The sequence below is a fragment of the Camelus dromedarius genome, chromosome 3 (assembly GCF_036321535.1).
Source record: "Camelus dromedarius isolate mCamDro1 chromosome 3, mCamDro1.pat, whole genome shotgun sequence".
Taxonomy (NCBI): domain Eukaryota; kingdom Metazoa; phylum Chordata; class Mammalia; order Artiodactyla; family Camelidae; genus Camelus; species Camelus dromedarius.
The window spans coordinates 43420130-43438782 of NC_087438.1; the positions used below are offsets into that span (position 1 = coordinate 43420130).

Genomic DNA, 18653 nt, shown 5'->3' on the forward strand with positions numbered 1-18653 from the left:
GTTTAAGGATCAAAAAGTTGACATCCATTAACCTAGATTAAGAATGCAAATCTTTAGAAACCAAATATATTTTTGCCCCATTTTATTCACTGTCTCCTGTCTGTGGTTATTCTTATTTATGCTTGGATGTAATTATATTTCCCTCTATTTGCTTATCTAAATTTAAATTCAATACTCTTAGCTTTGATATTATTTAGAGTATTTTCTAAGTAACCTTCAAACTGTAATTTGAAAGAAAATTTGATCTTTATCAAATATATGCACATAAGCTATAAGATACGACATTTGAGAGTCTTGCTATTAAGCACAAATGATAAGGTATTAAATATATTTATCAGACAGATGACTGAGTTGAATTACATGTTCTCAGATAGCCACTACTTGTGGTTAACTTAGAGTGATTATATAATTTACAGAATGCTTTTAGGAGAGCTCTGAGGTGTTTAAAAGAATGAGTTCTTTATGCTTTGGGTTAAAAAATAAAGTAAAATAAAAAAAGCCATCAGGCCTAATGATAGTATTATTATAGACAAATAGAAACAGTAGACCATTGGTGTAGATCACAAGAATAATAATCAATCAATGGTAAATAAAGAGAGAGATTCACACTGTGACTTTCCCCTTACAGTTGTGTATTTCTTCTAAGTACAGATTGATGTAAATTGCTACTTGTCATTGACAAGAGTTGTTGGTTCCAAAATAAACCTAGACTGTTGTTTCAAGAATGTGGTTCCTAATATTTTCTATTACTTTTGTGAAAAAAAGAAGGAATTTTTGGTAGTGTGTAAAGGTCTCTGTATTTTTATTGGCTACTTATAAAGTCTCAAAAAAAGATCCTTAATCCTTTAAAAATGACCCTATCAATTCATACATTTAGCATAATTTACCAACATTTCCAAACTCAGAATGAAAAAGCCATCAACACGGCACTAGGTCATGGATCCTGAATGAAGCCATCAGCAAGGATTAATAAATTGTGACAGCTGCCCAAAAGCTTTCATTCTTTTTATTTAAACATCAGATTGCAAGCTGAAATTCAGTGTAATCTCTGTTGAAACCAGCCCAACTAACATGGAAGAAGTCAGAACTGAGAACAGATGATAGTAGTAGTTATTGTTGTAAATTTAGTCCATGGCAATAAATACTAGAATCCACATATATAGCAATTCCTAAAGAATTTCAGGAATAGCATAAATTATTCTTATCTACTTGAACAATTCTTAATAATTATAGTTGTTGAAAACTAGGCTGATGAAACTAAAATTATTTGGCAACAATTTCTATGCTCAATATATTGTTTAATTTTTTTCTTCTACTATTAATTCTTTCCCTCATACTGCAATTTAAAAATGACTCATTAGATTATAGCTGTAAAATCTATTGAGGATCACATAACTTTCCTGGAAATTATTTGTCAGAAAAAAACAGACATATGACTAAACAGATTCTATTATGTAAGTTTGTTGTTGGATTTTTTTGTTCAATACAATTCAAACATACATGTATAGAAGGAGAAATTGACCCAGAAAACATTCAATATAATTTCCTAAACAATATATATTTGCAGATATCAAGAAAATTCACTAGCCTAGGAATTTACTGTTTCAAGTACATTTTAATTAGTACGCTTGATTTCCTAGTAGCTGAATATCAAAACCAGAAATTTATCAGGTTAGTCTACACATCAAATAGCTAATAAATCATTTGAGCTTACCCCCTTTTCAATATTCCCAGTCTGACAGAGTGTTCCCTCAGCTGCGGGAATACTGTTGGTGACACAGCGGTTGCTTTTGCTGAGACACCAGAGCTCTCTACACACTTCCTAGGAAAGAAGGCAAAAGCAAGTTGATCAGAAGTAGAAACTAAAATCATGTCTACTAGTCCATAAAATATACCCACAATAGATAAGCAATACTCAGCATTAATTCTCTCTTGCTGGTGATTGATTAGAATCTTTAAAATAACGTGCAGAAATTTCATTAATAGAAAAAAATAGTGAGAATGAATGAATATGTAGAAAGGAAATACATGTTTACTCCTCCTCAAAGTACACAATAGCACAAACTTTCCAATTACTAATAGCATGTTGACAGGTGGATGACTTCCTAGACCTATTGTAATATTCAAATAAAGATTTTTTTTTTAAAAAAAAGAGAGACTATGGGAATGTGCATGGAGTAATTTCTAAAATTCATATATGCTTAAAGAAAAATCTAGCAATGTTATTTGCAGTTTATTAATATAGTACACTTTCATGAAAGGGAAATTTGGTTTTCAAAAAATGTTGCTACTTATGTGCCATTTTCATAACTGACATATTTCAGATGTTGTTTGGAGTGCCCTGTCTTCTTTATTATAATTTCTCATTATTCCACCTCAGCATGGGAGAATTACTACAATTATTGTGATGTTGGCAATACAAAATACCTCATTTTGTTCACACATATTAATCTATCAAATTTTAAAATAAGCTGTCCAACATTTCCCTAAGTAAAGTGTTTGAATAGCAAAAAAACAAGCTTACTTTGAAGGAAATACCCGAATTTTTTCATTTCTTTTCATATATATGATCACCAACTAACATCATTATTAATAGTAAAAGTTTTTAAACTATTTAGTACAAAATACATATTTGCAATAAAAATATACTATTCTGGAATGCAAAGATAACGTTTGTATGTAACATTATATATGACATTCAATTCTATTGTTACTATTCCCCAACTGCCCTTTCACTCTCAAAATAATTGTAAGAACTTATGCCACATATCACTACAAACTATGAACAGTGATGAATATTAAACAGATTTACTGCGGTGATCATTTTGCAATATATATAAATATTGAACCATTATGTTGTACGCCTGAAACTAATATAAAATATCAAGTATATCTTAATAAAGATTTTAAAAAATAATTTATGTCACATAAACACAATTCAGAAATATAGTGATAACATTTAATTCACTGGTTATCCGTTGCTACAAATGGAGATGCCCCACAGAATACAGCAAAAAGAAGGTATCTCTTTGGCCCCTCTTTAGGGTGTCCCCCTCCACCAGACAGAGAAAAAGACATAAAATTAATGTTTTAAACTACTTAAAAATTTGTATATTATATCTAATTTATTTGTCTACTTTAAACTCCATGTGGAGAAATACTGAGCTAGAAGAAAGCTAAAAGACATCAGAAAAGAAAAACATGTGCTGTGGATTTTAATACAAAGATAAAACTTTCTACTTTCTTTCAAAGCTTCAGTTTCTGCTTAAAGAGAAGGATATTTATACTACTTTATTCTTCCTTTTCTATAGGAGATGGTTTCTTACTATATGTTCCTAAATATATTATTTCAGTTTATTTTAAAACCAGTAGGACTAATATTTTAGGTTCTTAAAATATTATCCCATGTATCAAAAATACCCATAGTCAAAGAGAAATGTGTTCACAAAAATAGAGAAGCATTGCTAGAACAATGTATAAGAAATTACCAAAAAAACCAAAAAAAATCCATAATCCTGGATCATACTCCTGATCTTCTATGATTTTTATTAGGTCTAAATCTTACTTTAGACAGAAGTGAAAAATAAGAGCCTAAGGTTTATTTTAGACAGAACTACACAATGAAAATTCTATCACTGAAAAGGACAATATTCATAGCATCTATTAGGAAAAAGAGTTATTTAGTCAAGTCATAGAAACTATTTTCCAAAAGTGCCTTGAAAATCTCTAACCAAAATGGCAAGTGCTCAAGATCCTCTTTCTGAAACTTTAATCTCAAGATCCACAATTAGAGTCCTCTGACAGAGCCCTCTTTTCCTTTAGGGAATGACATATTTTGAAAGGTTGATTCCCACTTTTAAGAAGATCTTATCCAGGCTCCTTGGAATTTGAATTGCTAGGGCATTAACTTTTGTTTAAAGTATAAGCCTGGAAATCTATGTAATGGGAAATACTCTCAAGTATTGTCAAGTGTAGCCTTCTTGGAGAAGGCTCTAAAGAGTTCTCAGATAGACTTCTCATCTAGAATATCAACTTGAATAGGAAAGATCTTGATATCCCAATTAAGATCTCCCAAGATAAAAAAAATACTCTCTTGGAAGATAAAAACCAAGAAAATTTTATTTTATGCCAAGAAAGCAAGAGATACACTTGCTGCAAGATTTAAGAACAATTTCACACTTTCAGAATTACCCCTTTTTCTCTAAACTGCTGGGTCCTAGAACATGGCTGATATATTTGCAAAGGAATATTAGTTCTAATTGCACATGTATATCAGTTGCTGAATAAGCACCCTAAGGTAGGTCCCAATCTCTAAGTAAGTTAAATGCATGCTGAAATTTTTTGCCTCTTGGGGAATTTGTATAACAACCATCATAGTAGGTGGATTAATTTGCCTAAATAAAATATACAAAGGGATGAAGTATAATTAGTGAGAGGGACTGATGATTTTTTTTTGACTGCCCACCATCTTAGCTCTAGTAGACCACAGTTCCCTTTCACATACTCACGATTCTTTACAGGAGAAGTTAAGATTGGTTAAGATTAGTCTCATGACCTCTATGGACTAATAAATCATGGCCTGTTTGTTAGGGCAATCAATTACATTCTTAAGCCTACAATTCATTTTGGAGAGACTCTCTAGGAGAAATCTGGGTCTTGATGTTTGCCTTTAAACTTAAGGAGGAAAAGAGAAATCAACAACAATCCATTAAGGAAAATTTCTGTTACATGACACAAAACCATTGGAAATAGAATCTCCTATTTCATGGGGTCAACTTCTAACCAATTAGGAGGATTGCATAGTAAAACAAAAGTAATAGCATTATTTCCCATTGATCCAAGAATATCTGTTGAGCATCTACTATACATCAGGCAACATGTTAGTGTTATGAAAAAATAACACTATCACTTAGAATTTATGAGAACCAGAAAGAAGGCAGTGTATAATTTGACACATATTTCCAAATGCCGTGGATTGGTAATGCTCTGTGATAAAGTTTTTAATATTCTGTGATGAAATTAGAAGAATGATTTCTATGTGATTAATTTTTTTCATGAAACAAAATTTTAAAATTTTAATGAATTGTCTTTGTTCATTACATTTTATTATTTTTAATTTTCAGGTTTTACAAAAGACTAAGACTCCTGAAGTCAAGATGTGTGTGCTTACCACAGTCTTTACAAAATATTTCTACTTGGCAGAAGTAAAACTTGGCATTCCTATGTTGGTGCATTAATTTTTGGAGAGAAATTTTCCTAGCTTACAAAAATCTGTAAGTTTATGAACCACTCATTGACCAAAACTTGATAATCACTGTCTATTTAGATGTAGTTATGTGTTAATCAATGCCTTTAATAACTAATTGCTTCTTATATCTTACCACTATCTTCTGAATTCAATTTCTTTCTTCCTGACACACATTATTTAGCAGTTAATTTAGCAAGGGACTCTTGTTCTTATTTGTCTGAAAATATATTTATTTTACTTTCACTCTAAAAATACTATTTTAGTTGAATGTAGAATTCTAATCTATTTATCTTACTTCAGTACTTGAAGGTATTAAGTCCCTTGACATTTGGACTTTAGAGAGCAGATGAAAAGTAACCTGCCAGTCTAATTGTTGTTTCTTTGTGATAAAGTCTTTCAAGTTGCTTTCAAGAGTTCTTTTTGTGTTTCTTTTAGTTCAGTCTGACCACTGCACCTGGGTGTTCTTTTTATTTCTCTATTTGGGATCCATACCTTGAGGATTCATATCTTTCTTTGATTCTGAAAAATTATTAGTCATTATTTCTTTTAACACACTTCTTCCCCATTCTTTCTTCTGAACTCCTACTCAACTTGTATTGAACCTTCTAATTCTAACCACCATGTCTCTTAACCTCTTTTCATATTTTCTGTATCTTATTCTCACGGGGTGCTAATCTTTCTGCTTGTTGACTTCATGGTGTATTGTTCCCTCATACTATTTGTTATTTTGTATTTGAGCTTATCCTCAGTGAATATTGTTTTCTCTTTGAGCATCCTGTATCTCCTGAGTTGGAGAGGTATATCCTCATGCATTTGTTTCTATCATACATTCCAAGGTTTCACAGTTTTTTTTTCCGTTTTATTCCGCTTTTTAAACAACTGAAGTGTAGTTAATTTACAATGTTGTGTTAGTTTCAGGTGTAGAGCAAAGTGATTCAGCTATATATAGATGTTTGTATACTTTGGAAATTAGTCCCTTGCAAATATTTTCTCCCATTCCACAGGTTGTCTTTTTGTTTTGTTTATGGTTTCTTTTGCTGTGCAAAGCTTTTAAGTTTAATTAGGTCTCCTCTTTTGATTTTTGCTTTTATTTCCATTACTTTAGGAGATGAATCCAAAAATTGCTGTGATTTATCTTAAGAGTGTTCTGCCTATGTTTTCTTCTAGGAATTTTATAGTATCCAGTCTTAAATTTAGGTCTTTAATCCACTTTAAGTTTATTTTTGTATACGATGTTAGAGAATGTTCTAATTTCATTCATTTACATGTAGCTGTCGAGTTTTCCCAGCACCACTTATTAAAGAGACTGTCTTTTCTCCATTATATATTCTTGACTGCTTTGTCATAGATTAATTGACCATAAGTGTCGGGGTTTACTTCTGTGCTTCTATACTGTTCCTTTGATCTGTATGTCTGTTTGTGTGCCAGTATCATACTGTTTTTTACTGTAGCTTTGTAGTACAGCCTGAAGTCAGGGAGCATAATTCCCCCAGTTCTGTTCATCTTCTCAGGACTGTTTTATTCAAGGTCTTTTGTGTTTCCATATAAAGTTAAAATTCTTTGGTTCTAGTTCTGTGAAAAATACCATTGGTAATTTGATAGGGATTGAATCTGTAGATTGTCTTGGCTAGTATGGTCATTTTAACACAATATTGATTCTTCTAATTCAAGAAATGGTATATCTTTCCACCTTTTTGTGTCATCTTCAATTTCAAGGTTTCACGGTTTTCATGTTGATTTATTTGGTCACACCATGTATGTAGACTGTATAAAGTCTTACCGTGTTCTTATGTGAGCCACAAGCCTAGGGCCTCAATTTCTCATGAGAACTATTATTCCCTATCCAGAGCAAAGGGCAGACAAGCTTACTTATCATTTTTGTTTAGCTCTTTCTTCACAGAAAGTTGACTCTTCTCAAGTTCTGGCTGTATGAAAGGGTCTCCTTTCGAATTCCTTAGTTCATGCCCAAGGTGATATCTCCTATCCCAACACGAACAGTATCAGCTCACTAGTTTACCACCTGAACTAAAACTCCCCTTCATTTCTGGCACATCCCTACCTCTCCATCTTTTGGTTTTGATATATACAAGCTTTCTACTGAAAAATGATACATGAATCAATCAATATTATATCACTTATGAAAAAACTAGGGTTTATGAAAAAAAAAAAAAGACCATTCAAAACCTATGTAACCTTGTAGCCAGAAAACAAAGAAAAACACCAACAGTACTAAACATTTATACTGTTAAATCTTGACTGGCATTTGTTCCCATCATGCCAATCAGTCAATCCTTTGTAGGCTTAAACTCTGTGGCTTGTGATGCTTCCTTTTTAGAGATGTAGGTCTTTGAGAGTATCTGCCTCTAACAGAGATCACTTTCATAAAAATTAAGAAGTGGCTTCAGGGTATAGCTTCTTTATCAATCAACTTTTAAAAAATAACACAAACTGATGCATCATCACAGATTCTTAACCTGCCCTCATGACTTCAATAGCTTAGTGTTTTGGAGATGAAAGCACTAAGCTATCCATTATGTCCAGCAAAGAAACACCATTCTATAGGTCTTTATATACTGCTATAGTTTTTCTCTTTGGGAGAACTTGCTGATAGTTTCACATCATTAATGCACTAGGGAACAATCATAAATGAACAAATAAGACTTATGTATTACACTGGAATCATTCCACAATTTGTTAATTTTACCTATGTATCTTCTCATCACAGAAATACATGTTGTAGCTAAATAAATTATATTCAATTGTATATTGTTAGTTTTATTTATCTAGCATATTCTGTTTTCATACCTAAAGGAGTGATTGTGTTTACTCTATCATGTTTTTTAAACTGAAACTTTTCCCCAAGACTTTAAAAAGCCAATTATATAAAGGATTGGAGACAAAATATGCATGTCAATTTAGAATTCAGTTCAACCAATGGGTAAAAGCTAAGAGAAACACAGAAAAGTTGTAAAAAGAGTAGATCTTAAGAGTTCTCATCTCAAGGAGAAATTTTTTTTCTTTTCTTTTTATTGTGTTTACACAATATGATAGATGTTAACTAAACCTATTACCTGTGGTAATCATTTCACAATATGTGTAAATTGAACCATCATGCTGCACACCTTAAACTTATACAGTTGATGTATGTTAACTATTTCTCAATAAAACTGAAAAAAAATTTTTAAATGCTGAGGAGTCTGCAGATTTCTGTTCAATGTATAGAAAAATCTTCCAGAAGTCAGAGCTGAATAATGATAAAATAAAACTGAATCTCCCATCACTGGAGATACTCCAGCATACACTTAAATGACTTCTTAGCAGCAATGTTTTAGGCAGAAAAAAAAAAGAAAGGAACTAACATTTTTTCAGGGTATACTGTCAACTACTGTGTCAGGCATATTCACCTTTGTTTTTCATTTAATCATCATGACAATCTTCTTAGAAAGTGTGAGAAAATTTAGGTTCAGAAAGACTTAGCAATTTGCTTTAATCCTAACTAAATCTAGATTTGAATCAGCTGTCTGACAGCAATGTCCAAAATATCTCCACACAGTTAAGCTACTTTTCCATTTTTCTTAAATGTGTCAGAATTAAATAAAGTCACTGGCCAATTAAGGCTGATTAGTAAAGGTTTACTTGCATTCTAATATAATACAAAATCCCACTAAATGTTCTTAATACCTTCTTACCCTTTACCTGTATTTTAAAGGATGATATCTCAAAATTAAGACTACTATGTACTAATCATAACATATTCATTCAACGTATGAGCTTAGGCATCAACTTATACATTATTGGAACTTCTGAATGTAACAACACCACATAAAAATAGTGTTAATATACTCCTCAAAAGTATTACATGGTTTTCCAAAATACAAGACTTTTAAACTATTCCTACTTATTTAAAATTAATATCAACTCCCAGATTTCTAGTCTATTTAACTTTCAAACATTAACAGCAATAAAAAATATAAGCAAGTATGAATCATAATAAAAATATACAGAGAGAATGGAGTTTTAAATTAATTATCTAGTATAAAAAAAGTAATTAGTAAAACTTATATTAAGAAAATAACATTGTAAAGAATTGAACTAGGGCTCCTTTGATCAGAATAAAATAATTGATTACAGTAAAAGACACTTTCAACAAAATAAAAGAAATTGGAACTATTTTTTCTAATGTTTCCATCCTTTTTAAACTAACTGTAGCTGTTAAATGATACTGAAAACTGGGAAGAAAAGCTCTTAGATTTACCTGAAAAAATTAAAATTAGCAGTTTACATAAGGGGGAAAGTGATATCATAAAAGTACAAAACCACTTTATAATTGCTATATTAAGGAAATAAAACAGTATATGAAGGGAAAATGGCATCTTTATTGCTAGATGGTTTTTGTTTTTTAATTTTTTTAAACAATTGTAAAGATCAATAAAGAGATTCACACAGATTTTCTGCCCTTGGGAAACCCTAAACCCTATGCCATCTTGGGTCCTTGGTTGTGGATATGAAACATTCTCTTCATCCTCATTATCCTATCAGTAACATCTTTCAACAGCTGTTTGCAATAAAGGATCGTGACAGCCAAGGGGGAGAGTGGAGAACTGAAGAGGTCAAGAAGGAGCATCAGTGATTAGAAAGGTTACTTATCATTGTATCACACAAAGGAAAATTGAAAACCAACATATGGTGACCCTGTGGCCTGGCTCCAGGTGTTTGGTAGCCATCTGAAGAAAGAGAATAATGTACCCTTATTTCAGCTTTAAATAGGTTAATCCTGTTATGTGGGTAATTTAAGTATAAGAGATCCTAGAAAGGCAAAAAAAAAAGTTTTATACATGTTTTTGTTATATATGTATTATACATACACAGATATAATACATATATAAATAAAAAACTAATCTAGAAATTCAGATTAAATAACTAATCATCAATTTGAAGGGGTTAAAAATTATTAAAAGGTTTTTAAAAAATACTTCTAAGAAGCAAACCCAGAGTAAAAACTACTGATCTTTAAGAATATAAATGATTATGAACTTAAGATTTTGGCTTGAAATTTAAGGAAAAAAAGTCAAATCAACTTCTTGTCGAGTATATGCCTGATAAATATATATGTTTGGACTCCGAACGTATACTGACGTGTTAAAATAATCCCATGCCTTTTATTCCCTAAACTCATATTAAACCATACTGTAGAATATTTACACCACCTTAAAATCTTCAAGGAAAATGATTCTACAACCTCCCTGAGTACAAACTTCCAATATTTAACAACTTGAAATTCTTCCTACTACCTAATCTACAGCCTGCCTTCCAGCTGTAAAAATTAAGGCAACTGTGTTTTTTTATGCTTTTGGTGGGTAAGGAGAACAATTTGTTACCAGCAGTTAAACCATAATAAATGTTCCAAAGTCTGAAAGTGATTTTGAAGCCAACATTTAGCTTTCTTTTTCACAGGCTACTCATACTCAATTTCTTTAAACTTCCCTTATATGTACTTCTAAGTATTTCATTATTATCCTCTCCCAAGTTATCTGCATCTCTTAAAAAAAAATAGATAGCCAACAGTACCCTAAGAAGACTAATAAAATATTTTTACTGGAATGATGACTTGAATCTTATCTAATTGGTAATGATAAAATAATAAACAAAACTGAGTGAGCACAAAAAACATTAAAAACTAAAGTCTAAGAGACAAAAATAGGTCAGTCTTTATCAAGTACTCTCTAGGGGGATAATACCCTGATTAGAGAACTCAAATATATTATCTCAAGTCAGTTACCCTGAATGCAAAGAGCTGTACTTCAGGCAGACATAGCTTGATGGCATACTTATTATAGTCATTAATTAACATGTGAATAAAAATAATTTATGCTGTCCTGTATTTTAATTCTATGTTTACCAAATTAACTTTTGATAATAAACTGACCTACTGAGTAGATTTCCTTAGGTAATAAAATGTTCAAATTTTAGTATAGTTGACTGAATATAAACTGAGAGGCTATATTTCTTACTATAAATTAATAAATCTAATTTTATATAGAAATATATATTCCCTTTGACCTTTCATATCTAATATTAGATTCTAAAAGTCTCTCATAACAAAGTGTCTTGCAAATATGGTACACTTAGCCATTTATAGATTATTCTATCATTAATCACTTAATTGAGGTATGCAGAAGAGAAACATTAAAAAGTTTAATGATCTGTAAGTAAAATACAGACCTTGCCACAAATACATTTCTCCTGGAAAGATTAAGAATGAATGAGAAGTCTTAAAGTCTCCAAAGTTATGTCATATTTTCTTTTTGTAAGTTCTATTTCCACCATAATATACTGGGATTCTGCAATCTTAAAGTCAAAATTATGAAGCCCACACACTTCTACACATAAACACCTCCATTCATTTCATCTCAGAATTATGAAGCTGTACCCTCCAGTATAAAAAGTACATTTGAATTTATACAGGAAAGCAAGGGCATCACACAAGGAAGTATCATCAGTGGCAGAGCAGAGATGCTTTAGTACTCTGTGTAGGGTGTGTTTGGAGAGGAAGGGAACAGGGGAGGTAAGAGGACACAGATCCCTTTACAAAAGTCTCCAATTTTCCAATATGATTTCCCTAGATTACAAAATTATATTTGTTTCTTAAGATAATGTGTCTTCAAAATTCTGTGATCACACATCAATAAATTCTCTTGGTCTCATTCATTAAAAATCCTTCCATAGTTTCCCACTGCTCTTAAAATAAAAACCTAGAATTCTTCACACGGCCTATAAAGTGCAGTCTGATTTGGCTCCTAATGTTTTCTTGCATCATGTATATGATGCTTGCTTTCAGAGTCTCAGCTCTTCAAATACACAGCCTCAGGGTCTTCACAAAGGTCCTTGCTTCCCTATCTTTTTTTCTTTTCTTTTCTTTTAATATTTTCTTGTCAGGGTTCTTTTTATTTGGTGGGGGAAGGTAATCAGGTTTGTTGTTTGTTTATGGTGGTACTGGGGATTGAACCCAGGACCTTGTGCGCTAGGCACCCACTCTACCACTGAGCTACACCCTAACCCCTCCACTATCTCTTTACCAGATAATTCTTCTCACTCATTTATTCACCAAATATTTTCTGAGCTCCTATTATGAGGTAGGTATTATGCTACTTACTTTATAAATAACCATGAACAAATAGGTAGAATTCCTGCTCTCATGGAACTTACATTCTCATAATTATCAGTTCATTCACTCAACAAATATTTACTGAGCACCTATTATGAGCCAGGCACTGTTCTAAGTGTTAAGGATAGAGCAGTGAATGAAATAGGCAAAAATCTCTGCCCCTAAGGAAAACTGATTCTAGTCGTGAAAGCAGGCAGTAAGCAAGATGAACAAGTAAAATATATAGTATGTTACAAAGTAATAATGGTAACAAAAAAATAAAGCAAGGAAAAATGACAGAAAGTGAGCGTGTGTGTGTGTGCCTATGTGCACACAAGCATGCACAATTTTAGGTAAGGTTGTTAGGGAAGGCCTTAACTAGACGATTACATTTAAATAATTAACAAGTAATCAAACAAGTGAAATGATATGGATTGCAATAAGTGTTACGAAGAAATATAAAGCATAATTCCCTTTATGTTTTAACTGAAAGCATAAAGGTAAGTAACCGAGACAAACCTTTGCAGATGGATCAGACAGAAAGTCTGTCTGAAAAGAAATGCATTTGAGCTGAAATTAAAGGATGAGAATGAGTCAAAATGTGACCATTAGAGTATCTTAATATGCTCCCCGAAGTGCAGATGGCTCAGCTGCTTCTAAAGCACCACTAGCATATCAGCTATGTAGGAATGCTATCATGGATGACATAGATATTCATAGAGGAAAAGGAAACATTTATTGAATATCTGCCATGTGCCAGGTACTTTGCATGCTTGTCATACTCTTTAGCTATCTGAAGTTTACAAGAACAAGTTAGCTGCTATCCACTGAAAAAAAGTGGCTGAGTAAAATCTATTGGTGGTAAATTTGAGGTCATAGGTAATAATTAGTAGCAAGCAGACTGTTATTCAAAGTATTCTGTTAAGAGACATTCCATTCTACCATGGAACCACATCTTAGATCATGTGTCCCCCTTTATGGTTCAGAATATAAGGTCCATGGATAAAACATTGCTCAATTCTACACTGGATTAAGTAATAACTATTGTACAAAATACTAGCAATTATGTGCTAACTCAAGTCTATGTAAACAGAAAAGTGACAAATTTCATAGATAATAAAAATTCCCCATAAACCAAACAAAGCCATACCTGAAAAATTTCTCTGGTTTTGTCCTGGGCCTTAAATCTACCTGTGGATGAACAATCATCTCTCTCTCTCTTTTAAAAATAACTTTCTTGAGGTATGATTGACATACTAAAAGCTGCACATATTTAATGTATACAACTTGATGAGTCTGGAGATACGTATATGAAACCATTACCACAAACTATGCAATAAACATATCCATCGCCTCCAAAAAGTTTCCTCTCATCCTCTTTATTGATTATTATTATTTCTGAGTGTGTGATGAGAACATTTAACTTAAGATCTACTCTCTTAGCAAATTTTTACATATACAGTATGGTTTTGTCTACTATAGGCACTGTGCTGTACAATAGATGTCCAGGATTTAACCACCTTGCATAGCTGAACTTTGTACATTTTGACTAATACCTCTCCATTCCCCCATTTGCCCAGACCCTGGCAACCACCACTCTACTTCTCTAATCTCTTCTTTTAACATCCTCATATAAATGGTATCATGTAGTATTTGTTCTTCTGTGTCTACCTTATTTTACTTAGCATAATGTCCTTTAGGTTCATCCATGTTGTAATAAATGGCAGGATTTCCTTTTTTAAGGTTGCATAATATCCCATTGTAAGTATATACCACACTTCCCTTATCCATTTGTCTGCCATTGAACATTTAGGTTGCTTCCATGTCTTAACTATCGTGAATAATGTTGCAATGAATATGAGAGTACACATGACTCTTGGAGATCCTGATTTCAATTCCTTTGAACATATACACAGAAGTAGGATTCCTGGATCACATGGTAGTTCTGTTTTTAATTTCTGGAGAAAGCTCCATATTATTTTCCACCATGGCTGCACAAATTTACATTCCTACCAACAGTGTACAAGGGTTCTCTTTTCTCCACATTCTTGTCAACACTGGCTATCTTTTGTTTCCATTAGTGATATTTAGCACCTTTACATATACTTGTTGGTCATCTGTATGCCTTTTTTTGAGAAATGTCTATTAAGTTCCTTTGTCCATTTTTAAATTGGGTTTTCTAGGGTTTTGTTACTAAGTTCCTTATATATTTTGGACATTAACCTTTTATCAGGTATATTGTTTGCAAATACTTCTTCCAAATTCCATAAATTGCCCTTTCATTTTGTTGACTACTTCTTTGCTGTGTAGAGCTTTTTAGTTTGATGTAGTCCCACTTGTCTATAATTGCTTTTGTTGCCTGTGCTTTTAGAGTCATATCTGAAAAATCACTGCCATGACTAAAATCAAGAAGCCTTTCCCCTACATTTTCTTCTAGAAGTATTTTAGTTTGGAGTCTTACATTTATGTCTTTAATCCACTTTGAGTTAATTTTTGCATATGATGTAAGATAAGGGTCTAGTTTTTCCAACACCATTTACTAAAGAGACTATCCTTTCTCCATTCTGTATTCCTGGCACCCTGGTTGAAAATCAGATCATTTATGCATGGGTTCATTTCTGGGTCTCTATTCTGTTCCATGGGTAAATTAAATTCCCAAATGTGTCTAAAATGTATATTAATGAACCTACTAACAAAGAATTCAGGCAAGATTTTTCATAACTACAGATGTAATCACTGTTAATCTCCACAATGACCACATGGGGACCAAAGTAGAAGAGATGGAAAGCTGATCACTGCTGCAGTTATGGGTCATCCTGTAGATCACTGTTTAAAATCTTCCCTGATAGTTGATAGTCGAAAGAGGATCATTTCATGATGCTTTAGCATCAGAAGTATCTCCTGCATAAAAGGCTATGTGCTCTTTTAAAACTCCACCACTTATATTTTAGTGTTCATCTCAGGATGCTACACTCAGGTAGCTATCTAAATCAGTACTGGTTTGTTTTTCCCTTCAGCTATGATCTGAAGCATGATTTGTTTACCTGACTGAACTTTCACCTCCAAAGCCACTATTGTTTTCTCAAGTACCATTTAGAATAATTTATAACCTTAGGGATAATCCAGATAAAGACTGGGAGTTTTGGTGTGTGCTATCAATTGTGTAAACTCAACTCTTCAGGCACAAGCATAAGAGGTGGGAGTGGTTATAAAGAATCTGTTATGACCCAAGAAACTTTGTTAGTAATGTATAGCACTTTATAAAAAAGTAGCAAAAGCATTTTCATATAGTACATAAGTTTAAGGAAACCATTTTGTTACAAATCAAAGTGAAAAATATTCACCAGAAAGAATATGAAATTATATAGGATTGTAGACACAAAAAATTCATAATAAAATATATGAAATTGTATAGGGTTGTAAGATGCTAAAATCTTTCCCCAAGTTTTCTAATTTCATTTTACATGTATTATAAAAATCTTTATAAACATAACACAAAAATAGAATCTAAAAACTGCACATAAGGATCATAGAATGAAATGTACAGTTTATCAATTCTTTATTGCACTTCAAATCAACTAGTTTGAAATGAATGAGATATACAGATATTGAGACAGAATAATCAGGTCAAATTTTTAATTAATTTACTGAAGGAAAAAAAACACATCCAGAGATCCTGTAAAACTGATAATATAAACTATCTAATAGGGAAATGTACCGGTGGAGTTAAACCCAATTCCCAATAGAAAACTGAAATGTAGATGAACTTTTTTACTTGCTAACAAAGAAATGAGAGACCATAGGTAAGAATAAATCTAACAGAAAATCTGTAAACTCAGTTGATCATGAATTTCAACTCAGTAAGCTGTAAGTATATCAAAGACTGTGGTTAAAAGCAACCCAACGTAAAAAAGACTTTTTCTGAGGCAAAAAGCAACCCAAGGTAAAAAAGAAACTAAAACTATACAGAAACAAGAATAGAAGTAAAGACTCTTTACAGAGAGACAAGAAATGCCAACGTTTTACTCAAAGCTCTAGATTTTCAGATGGTTGCACACAATCTTTAAATCTAGTGCACAAAATGTGCTGCCAAACCCTACCAGGAATAATAATATACTTGTCACTAAGGGCTATTTAAAAAATCACTTTCCTTTGTACTGCACCCAAGAGGAATAACTGGTACAGTACAATGTATATATTGTTTGGTCTTAACTACCTTAAAACTTTATTCTTTTTATTGTTATTATTTTTTAAAAGGGATCTTAAACACACTATTTACATAAAAATAGAAACTAAGCCTTAAATTTACTTTTTAAAATCTGAATTATTTTGACAAACAACTTGTCATTTTAAAACGTGACTCTTTCATTCAACATGCTTATACTGTGTACCTACTATGAACATCTCTCTATACTAGACTCTGAAATCTTTCTCTATGGAACTGTTTTTTTCTTTTTTTACATTTTCTGAGATAGACACTGAGACTTTTTTAGGCAGATGAGAAGAGTCAATTATAATACCTTCATTTTTTTCCATAGCACTTTTCCTTGTTTCTGTATTTGGGTTAATGTCACCTTATCCCCACTCAGTTATTACGTTAGAATGTGGTCAGTGGATAAAGTAACTTGAAATTACTCAATACTAAAAGTATAAATTAAAGGCTCCTAGCCAACATAAAAATGCCCTTAATCCAATTATTAGAGTACCAGAAAAGGCGGGGAGTGGGGGGAGGTTTCAAAATTATAACATTTCAAAGACAAACAAAAAGTTGGCATCAGAAAATCAGAACTTAAAAAAGAAATAATTAGAAACTTTAAAAATTCTACCTGCATCCTTCACAAGACACTTGAAACTTGTTTAACTTGATTACTCAAACATTTAGAAATAAATACTTGTATAATAAATATTATATAAATGATACCAGAAAAAGAGCAGTGTCAAAGGCCATATTTGTGTTAATGATGTTACCAGAGTACATTCATCAAAATTGCATCTTGAAAGCTGTGTCATGACCACACATATAAATAATTAAACATAAGGAATAGGACTTCTTACCCCATATTTACATTGGCGGGATGTTGCTCCATACTGGAAACGGCATTGTTCATCAGCATCATACACCTGACCTGGGGCCACAGCTGGATAAAGAAAGTCACGCTTGGGAGGCTCATTATCAAGGCAAGTACCACGGCCTGAACTGTTCAACATAAAGCATCAAAGGAAATTAGGTACACTATGCACTGTTTCAATCACAATTATTAAACCATGTGTTAAGCTCTTTGTTTTAATAATTGATGCATGAAAAACAATACTTTCTACAAAAAAAAAAAACAAAAACAAACACATGGCAAAACAGAATTGCTTTACTAAAATTTAAATAAGAGCTCCTATAGTTTTTTCCAGCACCAAGACACAATAAAAGAATCTCACAAAACAACCTAAAAATGTCATGTTGGCCTTTAAACACTGATTTAAACTAATTTCTTAAAGAATCAAAACATTTTCATATTGCTCTAAGCTTCTTGTTTGTTTTCAGTGAAAATATAACCACATCTGGTAGTAGAATCAAAAACACAAAATGTGAAAAAAAAATTTGTGGTTGTAATCCTTAAAGACCTAATCTATATACTTCCATCTTGGGCAGAACAATAGATACTGTGGTAAGACATGTCCAAAGGTTCTTGAAGTATTTCAATAACAAATGGGCTGAATGATAGATGAGGCCAAGATCCAAAGTTCTCCTCTCCAGTATATTAGAATTGTTTAGTCTCTCAAATATTTCATATTTCATCTAGGGTCATCAGAGTTGGAAAAGAGAATGTTCTCTTCTCTTTATAATTTCTGCTTTTCAAAGTATGCTTGCACTCAAACATAATATTTTAATTCAGTGGAACAAATAACATAAAGATCGCCAAAAGCCAGACAGAATACCTTAGTTTAAAGAGCTTTATACTTTGCTAAATATAATTGTTCATTTTTATTTAGCCAGTGTGCATAAAATAGGACAGATGCTTTTTTACTTTCATTTCACATGTGAGTAAGTTAGAATTTTTAAAGAATTCCTATGCCAACATTTAAAAATTTTTTCCAACATTCCTGTCAATTGTGCCAGCACTTGTGTTTTTTTTTCCAAATCTTTTCCATCCACTTTGCCAAAGCAAAATAATTTCACAAGTAGAAGTTCCTCAACTATTATTTAGGACAGTACAAATTTTCATTTATAGATAAGTAAGAAAGAACCATGCATAATAATGAGTTTCA

At 32.1% G+C, this 18653-nt stretch overlaps 1 protein-coding gene across 1 annotated transcript in view; it reads right to left on the reverse strand.

Moving 5' to 3' along the window:
* The window catches only part of ADAMTS6 (ADAM metallopeptidase with thrombospondin type 1 motif 6), a 261676-nt gene that overhangs the window by 94340 nt on the left and 148683 nt on the right, over positions 1–18653 (reverse strand). Inside the window, exons 11-12 of the mRNA XM_010974920.3 lie at positions 17448–17589; positions 1715–1822 (exon numbers count right to left, since the gene is read on the reverse strand). Of these exons, the coding sequence (XP_010973222.1) occupies positions 1715–1822; positions 17448–17589 (250 nt within the window). The remainder of the gene's footprint in view (positions 1–1714; positions 1823–17447; positions 17590–18653) is intronic.